General features: G+C 45.0%; 1 protein-coding gene across 1 annotated transcript in view; it reads left to right on the forward strand.

Annotated features, from left to right (window-relative positions):
* Positions 1-23,682, forward strand: part of BCO1 (beta-carotene oxygenase 1) — a 40,046-nt gene extending 16,364 nt beyond the window's left edge. The window contains exons 6-11 of the mRNA XM_048515280.1: positions 2,191-2,423; positions 6,451-6,705; positions 9,652-9,757; positions 12,708-12,802; positions 16,135-16,246; positions 23,177-23,682. Of these exons, the coding sequence (XP_048371237.1) occupies positions 2,191-2,423; positions 6,451-6,705; positions 9,652-9,757; positions 12,708-12,802; positions 16,135-16,246; positions 23,177-23,448 (1,073 nt within the window). The 3' untranslated portion in view covers positions 23,449-23,682. The remainder of the gene's footprint in view (positions 1-2,190; positions 2,424-6,450; positions 6,706-9,651; positions 9,758-12,707; positions 12,803-16,134; positions 16,247-23,176) is intronic.
* Positions 23,683-23,887: the final 205 nt, after the last annotated feature.

Here is a 23,887-nt window from a genome sequence, read left to right on the forward strand (position 1 = left end):
TTGGATTAGAGACCACCAAGGAATACCAGGGTCACTATGCAAAGGCAATAGCAAACCTTTGTTAGCCTCTTGCCTGGTAAACCCTACCGGGTACCATAAGCCAACTGCAACTTGATGGCACTTTACGCACAAAAGTTGGTTCGTGCATGTATATTCGGAAAAGTGTGACTCTTGGGTCATGTTAAGAATGGCCCATGATGATCAAAGAAGAAGAAGAAGAAGAGTTTGGATTTATATCCCCCCTTTCTCTCCTGTAGGAGACTCAAAGGGGCTTACAATCTCCTTGCCCTTCCCCCCTCACAACAAACACCCTGTGAGGTGGGTGGGGCCGAGAGAGCTCTGAGAAGCTGTGACTAGCCCAAGGTCACCCAGCTGGCATGTGTGGGAGTGTACAGGCTAATCTGAATTCCCCAGATAATCCTCCACAACTCAAGTGGCAGAGCTGGGAATCAAACCCGGTTCCTCCAGATCAGAGTGCACCTGCTCTTAGCCACTGCTCTTAGCCACTACGCCACTGCTGCTCCCAAAGCACAGCAGATATTTATTTTATTTAGAAAAGGTATATGACACCTCTCCAGAGGCTTCCTTGGGACAGTTCAGAACTAAAACAATACCATAAGGCCACACGCAGGTTGCCAACTGGCCTGGAGAACAATATCCTGCCTCTTGAAGAGAGACTCAATGTATGGCATCAGAGCTTGGAAACTAAGCAGAGTTGGCCCTGGTTAATATTTTGAAGAAGGACCACCAAGAAAGTCTGGGGTTGTTTGCAAAGGCAAACTGCCCGTGCTCAGCTCTCGCTTTGAAAATCCCATTAGGGGTCAGCATAAGTCAGTTGCGATGTGACAGCACTTAATTATTTTAATGTGTGCAAATGGGCAGTTGAAGCTTCTTATAGTACGGAGGTAAATAACTTTGCCTAGTAAATAACATCCTGTTAAACTCCTACGAAAGGGGCAAGACTTTTTTTCTCTTGGCTGGTAGGCACTGCTAAACCACATAGCCGTTAAAAATTAGGGATTTAAAACATAACATATAACAAAGCATAACAAACAAGTTCTAAAATATACAAGAGAATTCTCAGGCCTCAGAAGACAGTTTAGACACACCATAAAAACAATTTTAAAGGGTAAAAAACTTTAGTTAAAGCCTGGATAAAGATAAATGTCTTGTCCAGGTACCTAAAAGCGAGAAAGACAGTACTGGGTGTACCTCGGCGGGAGGGCTATCTGCAGGTGAGGTGCCACTACAAAAAAAGCCCTGTCTCTGCTTGCCACCCACTGTACTTCTGAAGGCAGGGGCACAGAGAGTAGGGCTTGTGAAGAGGATCTTAACTAGGAACCAGATAATATGAGAGAAGGTGGGGTCTTCAGGTATCCTGGCCTCCAAAGTGTATAAGATGTAATAGGTAATAGCCTGTATTTTGAGCTGTAGGCAAGTTCTATCACCAAAAGCTCAATTCTTTTCAGTGCAATGTGGACATACATGAAAGTTTTAAATTAATGAACAGAGAGAGTTTTATGGCACCTTAAAGATGAATTTTGATTGTATTCTGGAATATGCTTTCAGGAACCAGAATCCACCTCTTCAGATACAGGCAAGGAAATTGATTGGTGCACAGGTATAGATTGGCAGATGCACAGCATTTGTGTGCTACCTACCCACTGTTATGAAGATGCCACTCGCTATAATTGTCCTCAATCAGGGTGTGGCAACAATTTTAGTTATGAGAGGGGTCACAGCTTTAATTAAAGGAGGAGCAATGATTCTGTAATTGAGCATGTGCTTTGCATGCAAAAGATACCCAGTTCCATTGCTAGCATCACCAGTTTAAAGGATCTTAGGTAACAGTGCTGGCAAAGATCTCCCTCTTCAGATAGAGTAAACATTAGTGAGCTAAAATGGATCATGGAAGCCGATGCCGTTTTAAAGATGCGTTTGGCCATTTAAGCTGTGAGGCCACAGGGCAGTGACACCAGATGATCTTGTTCGTCTGCACATGTTTTTACAAGTGGGCCAGGATTACCAGATCCCACCACACTGCAGACCTAATTAGAATCGTGCCCATACATCATTTTTAAATGGCCAGATTAATTGGGTCACCTCTCAATAAGTGAGCTTTAGTGAAAAGCTCCAGTAAGTTTAAGTAATTGTAAGCTAAACACTCTTCCTTTTTTTAAAAAAAAACAGATTTAGAAAGGGAAACGAAGAAAAAAAAGTCTTCCCTGAAAAATCTGGAAGTGGTGTGCTCCATCCCCTCCCGCTCTGCACTGCAACCAAGCTATTTTCACAGCTTTGGCATTTCGGAAAATTATATCGTGTTTATAGAGCAGCCATTCAAGTTGGATATACTCAAGTTGGCAACAGCCTATATTCGAGGGGTCAACTGGGCCTCTTGTCTTGTCTTCCTTAAGGATGAAAAGGTATGATTGTGGGCTCCTGGGTTTCCTAAGGGCGGGGGGGGGGGGGGGAGTTCCAGGCACAGCACAACCAGGTTTACTCTGTCTCTTTGGCTGAAAGAGAGAGCACCCTAGTGATTCCAAGTGTCTTTCTAGTATTTATTTTAGCATAAAAAGCAGTGCATAAGCGGAAGCAAACAGGCACTCCTTTTTTTAACTTTGGGGTGTTTTTTTACAAAGTGTAATGACATAGCAACAAAGAATAGAAACGAGGAAAATGAAAAAGACAACTAGTATACAGAAAGCCCAAAGAAAGAGCACCCAGAAAAAGGGAAAGTAAAAATCTAGAGAATGGAGGAGTGAAACAGCAGAAGACAGCTTCTAAAAGCCAAACGGCGTTACTGATCCTGGGTTGTATGACATCTGGTGTGTCAAAAACAAAAAAAGACCCAAACTTGTTCATCTGCTGAACTGAGGGTCTCCAGCAACTGCCCAGCAAACGCTGCATTCAGTAACGTGTGGCAGAGAGCTCCCGAAGGCTTATCTGTTCAAAGTGCCATCTTCCCCAAAATGGACCCAAACTGGCGCTCCTGAAAGGCAGCATGTACACTCCCCTCCATTGAATTTCCAGAGAAGGAACGATCATGAATCCTAAAATGTTTCTCCTTCACCAAGTCATAGTTCTTTCTGTACCGCTGTCTCTGTCACAACCTATAAATAGCAGTGGGTTCCGCCATCATATCCTCTGACACTTATGTTGCTTCCACATGAAACACAGATATCTTTACCTCATGGTACCATTGTCTACTTTCTAAGTTTTCCCCAGCTCTGCAGGAGGGTTCCCAAACCTGCTTCGATATGATCTTTCCAGAAAACCAAACCAAAGTGGGCTTGGGGGCCATGTGGGCAGGAAGTTACAGATTCTTTAAAAAATATATTGTTATATCACTGTAGTATTTAAACACTATAGCGATATTACTCCTACTGGGTTTTTTTGTTTTGTTTTTAAACAGCACAAAGCCGGCCAGTAATTGTGGTGGGGGGAAATGGTGAGTGAGAGGGAAAAACCCAGAAAATGTTTGGGAGAGGGATTTATTTTAATGGTTTTATAATGTATTTTATCATGTATATTTTAAATCATTAGCCACCTAGGCAGCCCTTATATGGTCAGAAAAACAAAATACGACTTTTGTAAATAAATAACTATAAATCAGTGGGGAAGCTACACTGCTGCTATAAATGCTGTAGCATTTTCAGTGGTGATGAAAACAAAGTGGAGGAGTGATCCCCACACAGAAGCACCTATAATTTAACCTTTAAAAAAGACAGGGCAGGAGGCGTTCTATTGGTAGGGTTATCAATTCGGGCTGAGAAATTCCTGAAGATTTGGGGGAGGAGCCTGGGGAGGGTGGGGCTTGGAGAGGGGAGGAGTTTAGCACAGATGTGAGCCGCAGAGTCCACCTTCCAAAACATCATCCCAGGAAACTGACCTCTGTGGTCAGGAGAGCAGTTGCAATTCTGGGAGAACCCCTGCCCCCACCTAGAGGTTGGCCACCATATCCATTAAGCCTCTGGTGCTAGCAGTGGTACAATTAAGGAACATAAGATCCTGGACTTTGAATGTCTGGGGGGAGGGGGTCCTAGATATAATGTGTATTCAAACAAATAGAATGGAATAAGTTTGTCTCTTCCCACACCACCATCTCCCCAGATAAACCCACAGGGTCTAAACATATTCTATGCTTGTCTATTCAAGAAGCAAGTCAACGGGATTCAACAGGGCTATTTCCAAAAGTAAACGTGTGCACAGAACAACCAAGAGACTCCAGACAGAAAAGATGAAGTGAGGAGAGACCAGAGGGAAACAACACACACTAAACAAGAAAGGTGTTAAGCCTGTTCTGATCTGGATTGCCCACACTGGTCCAATCTCCGAAGCTAAGCAGGGTCAGCCCTGATCAGAATTTGGATGGGAGTCTATCAAGGAAGCCCAAGGTTGTTATGCAGAGGCAGGCAATGGCAAACCACCTCCAGACATCTCTTGCTTTAAAAACTCTATGGGGTCGCCATGGTGGCTGTGATTTGACAACAAAAACACCCTCTGTGAAACTCCCAGTAGCTATTCCTTACACACTATCTTCTAAGGCACACAACTGGCATTTTCCCACATATGATATCACACCTTTTCCTTAAATGTCTACAGTGCCAAATCAGGAGACCAAACTTTTTGAAGAAGAAGAGTTTGGATTTATACCCCACCTTTCTCTCCTGTAAGGAGACTCAAGGTGGCTTATAAGCTCTTCCCTTCCTCTCCCCACAACAGACATCTTGGGAGGTAGGTGGGGCTGAGAGAGTTCTGAAGAACTGTGACTAGGCCAAGGTCACCCATCAGGAATGTAGGAGAGGGGAAACAAATCCAGTTCACCAGATAAGCCTCCGCCACTCAGGTGGAGGAGTGGGGAATCAAACCTGGTTCTCCAGATTAGAATCCACCTGCTCTTAACCACTACACAATGCTGGCTCTTTTGTGGCTCTTTTGAGATTTCCAGCTTCTGTTCAGAATGACTATCAACCAAGCCCTGTTTGCACTGATTGGGCCACAATTGCACAATAATGTTTTTTTTCCGGTGCAATGCAATAGCAAATGTTCAGTAACTGCCTATTAACATTATATGGGTCTCTTTCACCATCTATCCCTATTATATTTGTTATAAGCACAGACGTTTCCTTTTGCGGTTCCACCCCCTTGAATCAAATGGCAAATGCTCAAGTGCTGAGCCATCTGTTTTTCGGAGAACCGGGAAAGGGTCAGCCTGCTCGCTGGCCAATCTGTTGTATTTTTGGGCCCTCCTGGCTGTGCTGATGGCAGAAGCATGGGACTTATTTAAATTTCTTCAACAATCTACATACCAATCTACATACCTGCCTTTCTCTCAACAAGTTGAGACCCAAAGCAGGAAGTCAATAAAACAATTGAAACAATTTCAAAAAAATCAGGAAATCCAAAGGCTGCTTCCATGCAGTGTTTTTGCTCCAGTTTCACCTTTAAACTGAAACGTGAACTGGAATGTGTTTTTTTTGTACCTAGATGACATTATCTTCTGTTGCATTCTAGTTTTCTCCTGTTTTGGTGTGATCTTTTCCAAACTGTTTAGTACAGAAATTTTGAAAAAGTCACAGTAAAAGGGCCTTTGCACTCTGAATGAATGGGAAAGAGCCTTTTTAATGGTTCAGGATGCCAGTATCTCTAAATTGCTTACTGGCACTCATGTACTTTCTCCAAAATAAAGGCAGTCACAGGGGCACGAAGTGGTATGTGAATGAGCTTTTCCTTCCTTTCCTGGGACAGTGAACATAAGCTTACCAACCTCAAGGTGAGACCTGGAGTTCTCCCAGAATTAGCCTCTAGATTACAGAAATCATTTCTCCTGGATGAAAGGGCAGTATCCCAGGGTACACCATGAAATCTAGGAGAAACCAAAGACCTAGAGTGGTATCGTACCCTTTCCTCTCCAAACTCAGCTGTCCAGGTACCACCTGCAAATCTCCAGGAATTTCCTCAGCTAGAATTGGCAATTATTCAGGTGCATGACTGGACTCGGAGGCAATGCACGTCAGTGGAACTTAGAGCACTTGTTCACTTGGTGCTGCAAAGGGAGAGGAACTTCCACCTTTTCAAACCAGTAAGATGTTGCAATGCTGTGCACAGAATTGGCAAATGGGACCATCCTGTTTGGCTGGCAGTTAGGTTAACAATTTTGGTTGGACAACATCTCTGTTAGATATATATCTGTCAAGTCACACTGTCTCCCCACTGCCCCCCTAACTTCCCACAGTCCAAGAAATCAAACCAGGCAGTAAAGTCCAGGTATAACTATCAGATGTTGACAAGCACTTAATGTCACAAATAATTACGTTTATATTAAAAGCCTTTGCAATATTTATGAGTGTGTGGATCTTGATTAGTAAATTTCTTACTGCTAATCCCTTACTAACAAAAGCCTTGTGTTACCAGCACTCCCTAACTATTAATTTGTTTTCTCTTTGGCAGACCTGGATTCATCTTGTCAACAGACGAAGCAAAAAAGTGTCTACCAAGGTTTACACTGATGCCATGGTTGTCTTTCACCATGTAAATGCTTATGAGGAAGATGACCATGTGATTTTAGATCTAATTTCCTACACAGATAGCAGCCTGTACGACATGTTCTATTTAAAAAACCTGGACAGGATGTTTGACAACACTGCCAAAATTACTTCCACACCATGCTTCAAGCGATTTGTAGTTCCTCTGCAGTCTGACAAGGTAATTCTAGAATAGGATGGCTTGATTTGGCCCACACAATAACTGTAAACACAACATCTGGAGGTACAGCCATTGGAACAGACAGGTCTCGCTGGGATCAGATTCTGATATAGTTCTGCAAGAGCGTCTCTTCTAGGTGAAGCTTTCTCATGATCCCAGAACTCTGAGTCATTCAAGAAAAGCTGGTTATGCCCTGTGAGTGAACCACCTACATTTTAAAATTCATTTTGTTCCATGAGCTACAGCCCATTCCAGATGTTTCTGGATCCAGATCATGGTCTTGAGCACATTGCTTTTCGTATAATCTGGGTATGGCCCCAATAAAATAAATGTGAATTAGCATAGGCTGGGTTTTGACTAATAAATGTGTGCTGCTATCAAGTCACTTCTAACTTACAGTGGTCATATACATTAATGACCTCCTAAATGTCCTATCATTAACAGCCTTGCTCAAGCCTTACAAACTGAGGGTTGTGCTTCCTTTGTTAAGTCAATCCATCCCCTGTTGGGTCTTTCTTTGTTCCTGCTGCCTTCAACTTTTCCTAACATTGTTATCTTTTTGAAAATGCTTGTGCATAAAGCATCTGTTTCCCTCCAGACTGTGGATCAACATCTATCTTCTCTGTCAGACTGTCACTCATCATTTCCACCTGCGTGGAAATTTTTCCTATAAAGAAGACTGCCCTGTGTTTCTGCTTCTTCCATGACTGTGGAGGACAAGACTTCATTAACACAAATTCAGTCAGGCATGAAGTTTGTTTGGGAGTGAAAGATAAGCACATCTATGGTTCACGTTGACTGTCTTAGAGCAGTGTTTCTCCAAATTTCTAATAACAGAAACACATCTTTTTTTCTGAGCTAAAATTGTAAACACACTGGACTCTTATGCCCCCAGAAAGTTTGCTTTAGAGTATTTAAGATGATTATCTGCTCCAGACAAGCCCACCTCCTTTGGGTCTAGCTCTTATGTGGCTCAGTGTTTAAATTAATACACATTGTAATAATACTTGGCATAGCTGTTGTGGTACAGTGATTAGCGTGTCAGAATAGGATCCGGGAGTCCCAGGTTTGAATCCTCACTCTGCCTTGGGAACTCCCTGAGTGACCTTGGCCAGTCAACCTAATCTACCTCGCAGGACTGCTGAGAGGATAAAATGGAGGAGCAGAGAATGGTGTAAGCCATTTTGGCTCCCCATTGAGGAGGAAGGTGGGTTATAAATGAGATATATTAGCTTCAGACAGTTCAAAGCAATCCCCATATGTTATCCTCAAAGCCATCTTGTACAGCAGGCCAAACTTATTCCAGCATTGGAGATAGAGGGTGGCAAGGCAGAGGTGGTCTGGCCCAAAGCCAGTTGGTGAGTTCATGCACGAGGTGATACTTGGGCCAGGGATTCTGGGCTCATAGCCCCACAGTCCACACTGGCCCTTGTGTGACAAAGATGCAATTTGTGCCCCTTTTCCTGCAGGGAAGTGTTTCTCGCTGTTCAGATTTCACATTTGAAGCAAACTTTGAATGGCATATTTTTACCCATTGTTGTCGTAGGAAGGTCTTTTGCAAGTTTCAGCCTGCCAGCAATGGAACAGCTGAGACTGTGTTCTTTGGAACAAAGTTGAGCTCATGCTAGGAAAACAGCTCTGTGTTAATGGCAGAGGTTGCATCAGGTTTCCCTTCCCCTTCAGACAGCCTTCCTTCCAAACCTGGAATCCAAGAATACCAAAATATTATGCAGGAAGACATTCAAGACGACGGTTGGTATTGCATTGCCAGAGGCAGTGGTGGGATTCAGCCGGTTCACACCACTTCGTCAGACAAATGGTGCTTGCAAACAACCAGTTGTTAAATTATTTGAATCCCACCATTGGAACCAGTTGTTAACTATTTGAATTCCACCACTGCCTAGAGCCGTGGTGGCGAACCTTTGGCACTCCAATGTTGTGGACTACAATTGCCATCAGCCCCTGCTAGCATTGCCCATTGGCCATGCTGGCAGGGGCTGATGGGAATTGTAGTCCATAACATCTGGAGTGCCAAAGGTTCACCACCACTGGCCTAGAGGTCTGCAGTGATTTTTCTTTATACTTAGGGTTGCTCTCCCCCAGTTGGGGCCTGTAGATTTCCCAGAATTGCAGCTGATCTCCAAATGACAGAAGCCCCTGGCTCTGGTAGAGGACAACCGGTTAGATTTTGGGCCAGGGACAACCAGCAAGTTGTTCCCAGCTGAATGCAGCACTCCTGGTGGGGAGGGATATATCTGGAGAGTTGGTGCTGCAGATACAACTTTTGAAGTGGTAATTTCAAATTGCTTTAATGAATGGGCTTGGATTCCACCCAGATTTCCATGGGCTGGGGGGAGGGTGATTCTGGACAGTTTCTCCAGTGGCAGCCCCAATCACATGCCTCTCTGCCCTCCCCCCAGGAACGGCTTAGGAGGGGAATTGGAGGTCTCCCACAAGAGGGTGAATGGGCAAAAATGCCCCCACCCACGTACCTTCAGATAACCAGGTGGGATCCATGTCATAATAACAATAATGTTATGCAGTAGCTGGGGTGTTAATCTGGCAAACCCAGGTTCAATCTCCCCCCTCCCAAACTATATAGTTTGGACACATTCACAAACTTTCCACCTAATCTCTGCCATATGGTTGCTGTGAGCATAAAATGCGGAAGGATGAGCCACACGCATTGGAGGAAATATGAGGTAAAATATAGATCAGGCAACTAGATTTATGTAGCATTTTCAGGGTTCAAATGGTTTCAAAGAGGTTGAGTTCTGGCATCTTTCTTTTATATTATATTAGGTGGTAAGTAATGGGAAAGACCTCTCTCTGAGATACCAAAGAGCTGACTTTGGCTGTTCAGTGGAGTGACATAGTGGTGGGCAACTTCAAGTATCCATGAGCTGCACCATTTGAACCTCTGCAATTTTTTAAAATGTCTTTCAGGATGCAGAAGTGGGTTCAAATTTGGTCCGGCTCCCATCAACCACTGCAAGTGCTGTGAAGGAAAAGGATGGCAGCATTTACTGTCAGCCTGAAATACTTTGCGAAGGTGAGAGGCCGTTTGCCTGGAGGGAAACACACCATGTTTTCTTAGATGACATAATTTCAGTCCCCAGAACTGCAAGTACTGCTTCTTCCTTTCCCTGGTCCTTTGGATGAAGTTGTGTCTACACTGTGTCCCTGTTCTCCAAAAGGGTCTTGTGAGCACAGTACCCTCCTATTACTGAGTGTCTAGATCTCTAAGGTGCAAGGCAGGGAGAAGCCTGAAATGGGAGCTCGCCTCCCAGCAGCCATGACCTTTCCCACTTGAGCCATTAGCTCTCAGTTTCTACAACAAGCCTTCCAAGACTGAGCTCTGAGCTTCAAGGGCGCCACCTAGGCTGCAGTACCAGTGCGGCCACCAGAATGTACACTCAGGCCGATTATACACTAGTGCTCTGCCCCGCAGTGTGGGTAACATCTCCTTTGGGGCAGAGTTTTGGTTGCAGATGTGCTCAGACGTGGCGTGGCAGATTCCAGGAGCCCTGCAGTTTCTGACAGTGGGCAAGCCCTGATTTTTCCCTGGTCTCTGAGTTTCTGCTCCTTCCAGTCTCCTCCTCGCCCCCGGCCCCTCACACCTTGCAGGAATTTCCGGGGGATCAACAGCTGGCTTTAAAAAAAAAATAATAATAACAAACCTTTGCAATAGCGATATGAAAAAAGCAATATAAAACATTCAAGGGCTTTTTAAAAAATGGGCAATCTTACAACTGACTGACCGGAATCGACTTGGAAGTGTGGGAAGGCAAGCTGCACAACACACAATGGGACACTTCCTTGCATGTAAACAGAGAAATGCAAGGAGTCCCCACTGTAGAGCAAAGAGCCTCAAGGAAAGTGTTCCAAGCATAATGGGCCTCAATCAACTGATCCCAAATAACGAATCCCTGTCCACCAGGCCCTATAAAGCCCCAGCTCCAGAGCATAAGCCTCAGTTTGAACAACTGGACTCTACAGAGGAGATTGTGGGCCTTTCCCCACTTACCTTAAGTCCCGCGCTACTCTCCTCAAGTAGCGTAGGGTCCCCTGGCACTCCCCACGACAGGGGTGGCGACAGCGCAGCCGCCCCGACGCTGCCGCTGTCGCGACCCCTCAGCGTGCAGCATCCCTGGCGCTGGAGAAAATGGCGTCTTTTGATGACGTGGGGGATGTCTGGGTGCGCGCCAGGGATGCCGCGCGCTGAGAGCAGCGCGCGGCATAGGGGGGATAGGAGAGAGTGGGGAAACGCCCTGTGGTTAAGTTACTTCTCTTTTATGAAATTCTGGAATTTGACCTCCTGCCTGGGTCCATTTAATCTCAGCTGCTGCTTTTAGAACTTGGCCTTTTCTCACCATGGACAGCGCTATTCACCTTTGGCCTTGCCAGAATGGCAACCAACCTCCTTCGCATCTAAGCACCTGAGGGTTCTAATAAAATCCCTGGATGTCTCCCCAAAGGCTGTGGGCTGTGGGGATTTTAGTATTTAAAAGTGGAAGCCTTCCTTGGCATCCTGAAGTTGAAAAAAATCCAGGAAAAAAAATTATATTAGGGGTCTGCAACCTTTGATTCCAGAGCCAAACATCATTCAGTGTGGAAACAGATATGGTTCTTTGACAGTGAAAATCACATCTTTAAAGTATAGCACAAGTTAAGGCAGGGTGTTAGAATGGTGAGGAGTTGCTACAATAACCACTAACTGAAGAGAATTGGGGGGGGGGGGGGCAAAGATTTTCTTTCTGTAATGGGACTAAAGGGCTTCTTGGAGATGCTTTTTGGAAAGCAAAATGATAGAGGTGGACAGCTGCTGGTAATCCAAGTGTGAACCATGCACAGATGTATGCTAATGCATCAAAACAATCACACAGGGTATACTTAGGAGACATCTGTATTGTGAGACATCTGTTGTGCCCCTTCCTGATAAAGAACTTGCACTGCTCAGTGTTTGGGCTGCAGAAAATGATATGGACTATTAATCAACGTCTCAGTTATCTGTAATTTGAATTTTGTATGCAAATAGGCTTTATGCAAATGGGCTTTATTGTGCTGGCTCCCTGTTGATCTCTTGCTCTGAGTTCCAACGTTGTTTGGCTCTTTAATTGTAGAACAGTTGCAAACTTCTCCTCTGCGTGGTTCTGCCACTTGTGGAAACTGGCCCTGAGATGCCACAATCTTTGGCAGGATAAGGCCCACATAGTTCCACCTCCCGTGTCACTTACCCTGTGGAATGCCTACTGAAAGGATTGGGAACCTTGAAGGAGACTGGAAGGGAAGGCGAGCACAACCACAACCTGGCCCCCACTCCAGCTTATGCCCGATGAGCTTGCCAAGCGGTCTGTCCTGATGCATTGTTAAGATCTTTATATAGAAAAAAAGTTTGAGTTCAGGAGTGCCTTTAAGACCAATACAGTTTTTACTCTTGGTACAAGAAGTGCATCTGAGGCAGTATGCACGCACACAAAGGTTTGTACTAGGAGACAAACTTCATTGGTCTTGAAGGTGCCACAGTGTTTTCCAACCTTTTCCATGTCACGGAACCCTTGATCTCATTCTTCATATCTCACGGTACCCCTCCCATCCTCCCCTCTTCCCCTCCCAGTTCCCCTGCTTGCCACCCCCCACTTTCCCCTCCCAGGGTACAGGGAAGCACGGGGGTGGAACCTTGCGGCAGGTCCTGCCCCCTGGGCCAGCTCCATATCCTTGATGGTGCCAGTGGGAGACACCACAAAAGTGAGGGGGCAGGACCTGCCGCAAGGTTCCACCCCCGTGCTTCCCTGTAGCATTGCTCACGGCACCCCAGGGTACCACGGAACCCTGATTGGGAATCGCTGCACTAGACTCAAAGTTTCGTTTTGTTGCTTCAGCCCAACCCAGTCCCCCATCTGAATCTTTCTTGAAATATATAGTACCTGTGAGTTTATTTCCAACACCATCTATTGGCATCTGTGAGCTTGATTTTCTGCCCCCACCCCCTTCACCTTCAGGAATAGAACTGCCTCGCATCAACTATGATTACAATGGCAGAAAGTACAGATACATCTATGCAACAGAGGTGAAGTGGCTTCCAGTTCCCACGCAGGTAGGTTATTTAAAGACTTGCTTTTCTGCTGTGTTCTTTCCCCTATGTTGAATCCTCTCCACTCAGTCCCGCAGAGTTAACAGAGAATGAAGTTTGCTCTTATCCATTGAATGCAGCTCCTTCACCCACAGGGCTTGGTGTGGATTCTGCAATTTTGAAAAAATAATCCCATTGCTGGGCCTTGTCTTCGGGGAGGGGGGGGGGCTTCTGCCATGCACCCCCATAATGTGGGACATGCATGTGTACATGGGGGGGGGGGGCGCATGGGTCGCTGATTTAATTCTGTAACCAATGCCAAACCACCCCATCAGTTTCTTCAGAAAATTGGGCAAAGGACATTTACAGAGGTACTGGTATACTTTTTAATACCTTGCTTTTCTTCCCACCAAGGACACAAAATAGTTTATTACTTCTACTCTTCTACTTTATCCTCAAAACAACAACCCTGTGAGGTAGGCTAGGCTAGGGTGAGAAAGTGTGACTGACCCAAGATCCCCCAGCCAAATCCATGGCAGAGTGGGAATCTGAACCTAGTTCTCCCAGAGTCTGGTCCATATCCTATACCATGCTGGCTCTTGCAAAGAAGGAGTCCAACGGGTTGGGGAAATATATCAAATATTTGATCAAATATATTTGATCAAATATCAAATATATGCACAAAGAATTTCAGTAGCCCCATGTGAAGGTCAGAAGGGAGGGCAAAAAGCAATGGTTGCAAAGTATAAGAATCTACTTGTAAAAAGTGTACTGGATTTAGCTGGCATCAAGGATTTGTGCTATCAGGCATTGCCCAGGCTCTGGGGCCTTGGCATTGACTATGTCAGCAGCCTGTTTTCTCTCTCTGGGTGGTCACAGTGATGGTGGCATTGAGTCTTCCTGGAAGAATGATCCATTCTAGGAAGAGTGGGAGATGCCCAGCCCTTTTCCTGCTCATGTCATCCATTCTGACTTCCTCTTCCTCCCCTCCTCTTCTCCCAGATAGTCAGGAAGGTCAGCAGAAACAGCTGCATTATGGTAGCCATTTGCACATTTGTAAGGGCATAGATAGCTTTAGGGTTGCCAGATCCAGGGTTGGAAGCTCCAGGAAGAAGAATTGTTTTTAATACTTCGCTTTTCTGTACCGAAAGCAGTCTCAAAGCGCCTTCCCTTTCCCTTTCCCACAACTGTGAGGTAGGTGGGGCTCAGAGAGTTCTGAGAGAACTACGATTGGCCCAAGGTTACTCAACAGGCTTCTCATGGATGAATCACAAATCAAACCAGGTTTGAGTACATTGCCCTTAACCATGATGCCACGGTATAGATTTGGAGATGGAGCCTGTGGAGGATGGGGACCTCAGTAGGGTACAATACCATGAAGTCCATCCTCCAAAGAGTCCATTTTCTCCAAGGAAGCTGATCTCTGTAGTCTGGAGATGATTTGTAATTTTGGGGGTCCCCCGGTCCCACCTGGAAGCTAGCATCCCTCGACAGCTCCTAGGAACAGCAGCAGCTGTTGTCCCAAAGAGAAGGCCAGAATGGTGAGTGAAGGTTCTTGTTCCCGCTGGCCACAGTAGCAATCATTGCTGGATCAGATGAATTTGAAGCAGAGATGCTCTTCACTTTCTGTCTGCATCACAGCTGTACCTGGGAAGGAGTCCCAGGTGCTCTTAAAAGCTACTTGCCTATGGCAGGCATTGCATCTCCTTCCTCTGCAGGTTTTCAAAGGAAGGTAGGACCAGCATTCATCTGATAATGGATTGCATCACAACCATCTCCAGAATCCATGACCTATTTTATTGTCACCATACTCAGTGATAATAGTGGGTGCTTAATGCTGTACATAGGTTTAACAACAACCTAAAGGACCTGGATTAAATTCATGTTTTGTTGACCTTTAAGGGTCTGACTTCTTGTGAGATTAAGGTCACTCACCAAAGAAAAAACGGTGAAAAGCAGTATTTGGATTCAGTTTGCGTTTCTTGGCATCTATTCAGTCTGAAGGATTCAGGGTTTTTTTCCCAACACTTCATCCATAGGCATCTTTGCAACATCACAAGAAGCGTGACTTGTCTATGATTCATGGTCCTAATTGCTTATTTGTCACCAACCTAAAAACATGGCCATGTGGTCATAACTATATATCAGATCCAGATCCGAAGTCTGAGCCATTTAGTTGTGACATAGAGCTGAAATGTTTGGTGAGATCTGAGATTTCTTAAAATAATGTTTGACTGAACTTTAACAGTGGACCTCTCCGTTGTATCTGAAATCTTGGTGGATTCTAAGGCAGTCCTGTTAAGCAATAATTTGTCAAATTCAATATTTATGCATGAGTGCCAGTGGGATGTAGAAATTAGTGAGAGTAGGATCTGGGATTAGGGTTGCCAACTCTTGGGTGGGAAATTCCTGGATATTTGGGGGTGGAACCTGGGGAGGATGTTATCTGGGGAGGTGAGGCACCTCAGCAGGGTATAATGCCAAACAGTCTACCTTCCAAAGCCGCCATTACTAATCTCTGTCATCTAGAGAGCAGTTATAATCCTGGGAGAGCTCCAGGCTTTACCTGGGTGGTGGCAACCTTATCCAGAAGACTAACATTCACTCTGCCATGGCAGATAATACAGCTGGATGACCTCAGCCCAGTCCTTATTCTGTCTCAGGACTGGGAGGATAAAATGGAGGAAGTGGGATTGATGGTGTCACTTTGGGTCCCCATTTGGTGAGAAAAGTGGGGATAAATGTAAAAATAAAAACATCTTTTTGAAAGCTGGTCATCTTGAATGTTAAGCCACTGTGAAGATACTTTATCCAAAAACTATAAATATTTTAACACTCAGCATATGAACAGGACTTTTGACAACACATTTGAATCAGGAGATAAAAAATGAAACAATGAAAAGTGAAACAATGAAAAAAATGAAACAATGAAAATTATTTATTTTAGGCATTTCTTCTTCCCACCTAATCTCTCCACTGAGCTTCCAAAGTGGTTTGCGACCATTCCAATTCAATGTAAACCAACAGTAAAAACAAGCAAACCCCATTTTATAAAACCAGAGGAAAAAACCAAAAAATATACAGTAAAAATCCAGATCTGATCTGGAATCTTCTAGGGCACTCCATCAAGGCTACAGGCTCTGGAGGTCCCAAGTCCTTTAGCTCTTGTTTATTGGCTTGTACTTCTGGCCATGCCCAGACTTTAAGAACTTGTAAGAGAAGAAGAAAACCAAAGCTCAGAATCGATCTTAAACACTTGACAGCCATCCTGCCACAATCCCCCTTTGATCCCAGTCACCTTATGAGACCTACATGAGGAAGAACATTCATTTCCTTTTCCTTCTTTACTCGTTTAGCTATGTAAATTTGACACTATGACCAAGAGAAAACTTTTTTGGAGAGAAGAACACTGTTGGCCAGCAGAACCAGTCTTTGTGCCTAGTCCTAACTCCAAAGAAGAAGATGATGGTAAGAGACATGGTGTCGAGGGTCGCCAATTCCCAGTTAGAAATTTGGGGAGGGAGTCCAGAGGCGGAGCAAGGGGAAACCATGCTCGGTGCCCCTGCCGCGGTGTTGCCTGCCCCTGCCACACCCTGGAATGCCACGCCCCCACCACACCCCCTTGATGGATATGGAAAGGGGCCTCAGTGAGGCATAATGCCATAGAGTCTACCTTCCAAAGCAATTTTCTATGGCGAAACTGATCTCTGTAATCTCAGCATCAGTGGTAATTCTGGGAGATGACTTGATTTGAACTGGAGGTTGTTAACTTACGATCCTGTTTATGAGGATGGGGATAAAGATTGATGCTACAGTCCAAGAAATGAAACCTTGATAGCACCTTGAAGACAAATGGATTTATTGTGGCATGCACTTCTGTGGACGAGAGCCCACGTCCTCAAGTCATATGAAGTACAACCTGAGTTGGAGAAAATGTAAACAATGGGAATAAAGAGCTCATATAATGCAAAAGGTATAGTAGATGTGACATTTCATTGCTAAGCTCAAATGTACAAATGTGCAGTGATTGTTCTCAACAGCTATAATTGGTAATACCATGCCAGTGGTTTGAACAAAGTCTTTATGTATCTTTCTCATTATTCCAGAAGGGTAGCTATATTGGAGTTGGATCAAGTCCGCTTTTCTGCTGGTATGAAAGGGAGAAGGGTCTTCTTAGAGCCAAAAGCCCAGACCAGGGGTTATGGGATCAGATTTTACAATAGGTTCATGGAACAAGGGCTGTAGTATGGAGAGGGATTAGTGAGTTTGAGTGAAAAAGCTGGTTTGATCCAACCCATTAGTATGTTGTTGCATCAAAAATAACCCAGAAAGGATCATTGAATTTTTAATTATCCTTTTGTGACAGCCCAACACCTGGTTTGCATAATCAGCCGGAGCAAACTGACAACTCAGCTTACTCACTGACAGTGCCCAACGAAGAACAAAGCAAAGTTCAGCCTTAACACATGAACACGCATAATGGATCTTTCACGCAATCTATAGGAACACCTTATCATCAAAGGGCCCACCTTCAATTGTTTAACAGAGTTCTGGAGATGAAAGAGGTGTCTTTTTTCCCTTCCTTTTAAATCTAAGCAGAAGAGCTGACTTAGCAGATACAACAGCATTTCAAGTTTCTCCACCTTCTGTTGTTGTCCTTTATCTTTTGGGGAAAAAATTTGTGTAGGAGAAAGTCCCTTTGAGCTCACTGGGGCTTACTTTCAAATAAACACACAGAGGATTGCGTTGTTTGACTGCAAGCCTATGCAAACTTATTTGGAAATAAGTACCGTTGAACACAGTGGAGCTCACTTCCAAGCAGGGTAGGACATAGGGGGCAAGGGGGAGCAGCAGTGGTGGGATTCAGCAGGTTCGCACCACTTCGGCAGAACCGGTTGTTAAACTGGTAAACAACCAGTTGTTATATTATTTGAATCCCACCCCTGGGGAGCAGTTGCCCTGGGCGGCAAGCAGAGAAGGAACTGGCAGCTGTTCTTCCAGCTGCAGCAGGCACCAAACCCTCCTGGACATATGACATCCTTCACTTGACCATCCCAGCCAAGTGTACCCCCTTGCCACACAACAGAGTATAGTGCAGGCCAAGGCACGCATCACAGCCACGGGTACAGCCAGATATGTCGGAGCCACATGGCTTGCCTGCTGCCCTGGTTCCACAGCCCTTCTGGCCACAGGGTGCATTGTGGCTCCCAGCACTGTGGGGAGCCACAGCCAGCTGCCAGGGAAAGGCAGCAAGGGTCTGTGAGCGGAAAAAGGGATTTGTAAGCATGTGGGACAATTTGTGGCAAGGAAAGAGCTGCCCAAAGTTCCCCAATGCTGTTTCATTCAGGAAAAAGCCACATGATGTGTTTATCATCGCACGGCTTTTATCTTAAAAAATGCAAAAACTAAAAGCCAGCAATTCTGTTTTCAAGGTGCCAAGACTCTTCCATATTCCTAGAGTTCCACTTCCTGCTCTTCCCGCCACACACTCACTTTCCTCAACTCTTGTGTTTTTAGTTTTTTCTCCTGCAGTTGAAGTGTGATAAACAAAGTTTGAAGTTTGAAAACAAAGCAGAGTTTGAAAACTGTTGTTTGCAAAGCTGGATCCTGGCTTTGCAAAGGGGGAGGAAGCAGGGTGTCTGTGAAGTTGGGGAGAGTTTGGGTGCTGTGTGGTTTCCGGGCTGTATGGCCGTGTTCTAGCAGCATTCTCGCCTAACGTTGAAGTTTCGCCAGCCACAGATGCAGGCGAAACGTCAGGAGAGAATGCTGCTAGAACACAGCCATACAGCCCGGAAACCACACAGCACCCAAGTGATTCCGGCCGTGAAAGCCTTCAACAATACATTGGGGAGAGTTCTCCCCATCTCCATAGGCACATGCCTCACCGTTTGCAAAGCTGGATCCTGGCTTTCCAAAGGGGGGAGGACCCACCAGGGTAGGGTGCCTGTTGCAAGATGTCATAATCCCGCTATGCACTGCATTGGTTCAGGCCTCATCTGGAGTATTGTATACAGTTCTGGAGGCCTCCCTCACTTCAAAAAGGATGTAGACAGAATGGAACGGGTGTAGAGGAGAGTGATGAGGATGACCAGGGACCTGGAAACCAAGCCCTATGAGGAGAGGTTGAGGGACTTGGGAATATTTAGTCTGGAGAAGAGAAGATTGATGGGGGCAGGGGGGGATGTGATTGCTGTCTTTAAGTATTTGAAGGGCTGTCACTTAGAGAAAGGCAGGGAGCTGTTTCTGTTGGCAGCAGAGGAGAGGACACGCAATCATAAGCATAAATTATGGCGAGAAATGTTCCAACTGGATATCAAGAAAAAATGTTTACAGTAAGAATTGTGCAACAGTAGAATCAGCTGCCTAGGGAGATGGTGAGCTCCCTCTCACTTGTAGTCTTTAAGCAGCAGCTGGAGAAACACTTGCCTGGGATGCTCGAGTCTAGTCCATTGGTTCCCAAATTTTTTCGGGCTACCGCCCCCTTGGCTCCCAGGCCACATCCCTAGTGCCCCCCCTCACACACATATGAACACACCCCTCTTTCCTGTATTAGGTCTGTTGCAAATTCAAAACAGCCGACACTGTAAACCCACTCATGTATTTCACAAATAAAACATGACCTAGTAAAAGTAAACAGATTTACTGAGCTGTTTGAGCAATATGAAAATGTACGCTTGCATCTCACCCGTTATGCCTTCACAGTTTTAATATGATGGATGTGCGGGATTATCAGCTTCTTACCATCAGGCTGCAAGGCGCTAAGAAGAAGTCTTATATTGCCACATTCAGTAATTTTCAGCCTCTTTCTTTGCTTGGGAAGAAGCTGGGTGGCTGCACTGAAGCCCTGCTCTACTAAATATGATATTGGGGAGGCAATAAAGTACATCTTGACATTGGTCCACAGTATAGGGTCTTTTTGAGAGAACCCTGTAGACGGGACACAGAAATTGAGTAATAAAGATGACTTCTTGCCTTGCAAAGCAGCAGCGTCGGGGCTCTTTACCTTGGCTCCCCCTCCCACCCCAGCTTACACAGTGAGGAGAATGCTGCTGCTTTTTCTTTAAAACTCACAACCCACCAGGAAGAAGGAACAAGACCTTTTTCTCACTAGCTGGCCCTGGAATCCCTGTGTTGCCTCCCTACCGCCCCAAAATTCCTCACCAACCCTTTGCTGTTTCACCCATCACCAAGAAGGCAGTACTGCCCATTTTGGGAATCCCTTCTCTAGACCAGGGGTCTGCAACCTGCGACTCTCCAGATGTTCATGGACTACAATTCCCATCGGCCCCTGCCACCACGGCCAATTGTAGTCCGTGAACATCTGGAGTTTGTAGTCCATGAACATCTGGAGAGCCGCAGGTTGCAGACCCCTGCTCTAGACTAATCCTGCATGGAGCAGGGGGTTCGACTAGGTGGACCCAATGGCCTCCTTCCAACTTTAGATTCAGATTTATTTATGGTCATTGACCAATACAATTCCAGATTTAAAATTGTACAGATACAGATAGAATATATAACAAATTCAGTATCAATAATATTAAGTAAGCGAAACAATGTCCACCTCAAAGTAATAAATAGGAATTAACTAGCACACCCGATGGAGTTCTGTCGCACCTTCCTGATTTTACTAGATATCCATGCAAACTTAGCAACAGAATATGTATGATGTTTGTTTGTATCTGATAATAGTATTCTCATCTTATCCCTCTTTGCCAAAGAGCACTTCCAACTCTATGATTCTATGGGCGATTCCACACATGAGTAAAATAGGTTCGACCCAGTTCCCTGAGAAGGGTACTAACCTAGGTCGAAGCCATTGTTGTTCCCCACTGCAACCAGCTTGATCCCAGCTTGGAGGCGGAATCATCCTGTGCCTCTTCGCCGCTCCGTTCCGATTGGCTACTGTTCTACAGCCATGTTCCGTCTATCCCCACACACGTTATTAAAAAAACTGCCACAGGAATGGAGGGACGAAGGTGGCGTTTTTTGATTGGCCAGCTGTACGCATACCTGAAACACTCAGCTGTGATTGGCTGAATGGGGGACTCCTGGCACCAGCGATTCCGCACTTTACTGGAATCGAGCTGAGTTCGAGCGTGGTTCCCTGAAAAAATAGTAGTTCCCAACTGGAGTCAGAAATTTGATCGTTACACAGGGCGAAGCTGGTACAAAACCACGTTGATCCCAGTGGTAGTGCGGAGCACTTAGATCGAACGCAGCTCAAACTTAGGTCGATAACTCAAGTGCGGAATCGACCTATGATTCAAACCTGGATCTCCCAGATCCTAGTCTGACATTCCAACCCAGTGGTTCTCAACCTGTGGGTCGCAACCCCTTTGGGGGTCGAACGACCCTTTCACAAGGGTCGCCTAAGACCATTGGAAAACACATATTTACGATAGTCTTAGGAACTCAGACACAAATAATTTTATGGTTGGGGGTTACCACAACATGAGGAACTGTATTAAAGGGTTGTGGCATTAGGAAGGTTGAGAACCACTGTTCTAAGCGCTACCATGCTAGCTTTGAGATCCACGGTTGGTAGAGTGACCTGGGTTCCATCACACTAACCACATTTTAATTAAGACCCTGGTTTTGTGCAACATCTGAACCGTGACTAAAATCTTACATCTAACCCATTTACCCTTACAGCTTATTCTTCCCTGTAGCCCAGAATCTTTCTGTACTGAAAGCTGGGCCACATTCTTGCCTAAGACAGTGCTGGGCTTGTACTTCCATGTGTTTGTTTCTTCCACCTGATAATACCAACTTGATGTGGAAAGTTAAGGGTGAAGCTTTTGACACATGTCACTTTCCTTTGTTAATAATCACTAACGCCTCTGTCAGTGCTTTTGTGTCTCGCCCTTTCTCCAAGAATCCCAGGGTGGCGTCCACAGGTTTCTCCCATTTTTCTCCTCATAACAACTCTCTGATGTAAGTTAGGCTGAGAGAGAGCAACGAACAGTCCATCGTGCCTGTATGCTAACAGACATATTGCTGACAGTATGCTAACAGCAGCATTGTCTTGGGTGGGTTGGAGCCCACTTCGCTGGATGCATAAAAAGTTGGCTTCAGTTGGCAGATTTATGTATCTGCTAGGGGCCAATCCCAGTGTGGATGGAGAAATGTGCACAACGGGGCCTGCCGTGAATTGGGAAATAAGGTTCTGTGTATTGTCGAATGCTTTCACGGCTGGATTCAACTGGTTCTGGTGGATTTTCCAGGCTGTGTGGCGGTGGTCTGGTGGATCTTGTTCCTAACGCTTCGCCTGCATCTGTGGCTGGCATCTTCAGAAGTGTATCACGGTGTGTAACAGACTTCCTTCTGTGATACACCTCTGAAGATTCCAGCCACAGATGCAGGCGAAATGTTAGGAACAAGATCCACCAGACCACGGCCACACAGCCCGGAAGACCCACCAGAACCAGGGTTCTGTGTATTTGAGAGAATTCCCAGCTGTGTGGAGAAATTCCATTCCCCCCTTAACCTCCAGATTGGGGGGGGGAAATGCATTGTGGATCTTTACATTTATAAACAAATAATAATAACAGTAATAAATAATAGCTGTCATTCACTCAGCAACAGCAATTAAAAGTTAGGTTCTGTGCCATGGTTATATTTAAAAGTACAAGCCTACAGTACAAGCCTCAGGGCATACAGTTAAAAAAATGATAAACAGTCTGGGGCTGATACAGAACTGTTGAATGTAGCTTCAAAAATATTAACTGGTTAATTTTTACAACCTTATACGTTTGGCCAGTATTATCATCACCACAAAGCAAATGGAAGCAGGGCTAGGAAATCAGTGTCTTGCCTCGATCCTCCCTGCAGAAGGGAGATTTGAGATGGGAAATTCCTGATTTGCAGCCCATGCTCTTAACCTGCACCAGGTTGCTCAATATTACCACATGGGCTGTGACAGCCAAGCAGGTTTTTGCTTTGTGCTGTTAAACTGTTGTTGACTGATCTCTTGGTCTTAGTAAATGTTGATTGATTGATTGCTTTGTGGAAATGTTAAAAAGCACGCTAGGCCTTTTAAAAAAACTGCTTCCTCCAAGCAATTCTGGGCTGTACTGGCGACAGTTCACTTCTTCTGTGCTTTATCAGATAAAGTTTATCCTCACAACAACACAGTGCAATATAGTGGAGGCTCATTTAGGAACCCTGAGCCATCCATGTATCTTCCCTAGTTTTGTTTCAGTAGCCAACAGGGTATGTTCTTTACACTACCACAATGCTATCCTCCCTTCCCCACACCACATTCTGCAAGAAATGTATTAACATCGAAGTACTGAGGCTGGCTTGAGGCCTAACACCAAGTGTTTCATGTAAAATACAATGCATATTCTGCTCATCTTCCGGAATTCTGTTATGGCATATTTTCCATTGCTACTTTAGGTATTATCCTGTCAACCATTGTGACAACACAACCCCAGAAGCCTCCTTTCCTGCTCATACTGGATGCTAAAAGTTTCAAGGAAATAGCTCGGGCAACAGTGAATGTAGAACTACACTTGGATTTACATGGCATTTTCATCCCTGAGAAGGATTTGAAAACGGAGCAGGAGACTGACGGAGGAAAACATGAATCCAAGGGAAATCCATTCCCTAAAACAGACGACATCGCTGAAGCCAGCCTGACAGTTAAAAAACACATGGAAGACTTGTAACAGTTCAGATATCGGCATGTGTGCCTGTGTATTTGGTCCTCACTGTTATACTCTGTTCCACAGAAAGGTGATTGTTGGGATAGATGGGGTAAGGCGGCTGAGAAAATTGTGTCCTTCTACATTAGAATATAGTCCCGAATTAATTTAAGAATTATCATTCATTTTCACGCACTGCCTTTGTCAAAACCATTATTTTCTCCATTATTGAATATGGTACTTTCATACAAGAGCATTTATGCCAAAATATATTTTTACTTTCAAATGCAAGTGGGGAGGAGGTCCAGATAGGCACTAGGACCCAGGTGGACCATTCCACAATGGTATGGCATGTTTTGTTCTGTGGTGGAGGAATATACAACCTTACTCTAACCTTTTTGGGGAGCAGTGTATAGAGTAATTAAGTTTACCTCATTCCACTGGCATAATGATCAATATGTCA

This window comes from Sphaerodactylus townsendi, linkage group LG14, assembly GCF_021028975.2.
Source record: "Sphaerodactylus townsendi isolate TG3544 linkage group LG14, MPM_Stown_v2.3, whole genome shotgun sequence".
Classification (NCBI taxonomy): domain Eukaryota; kingdom Metazoa; phylum Chordata; class Lepidosauria; order Squamata; family Sphaerodactylidae; genus Sphaerodactylus; species Sphaerodactylus townsendi.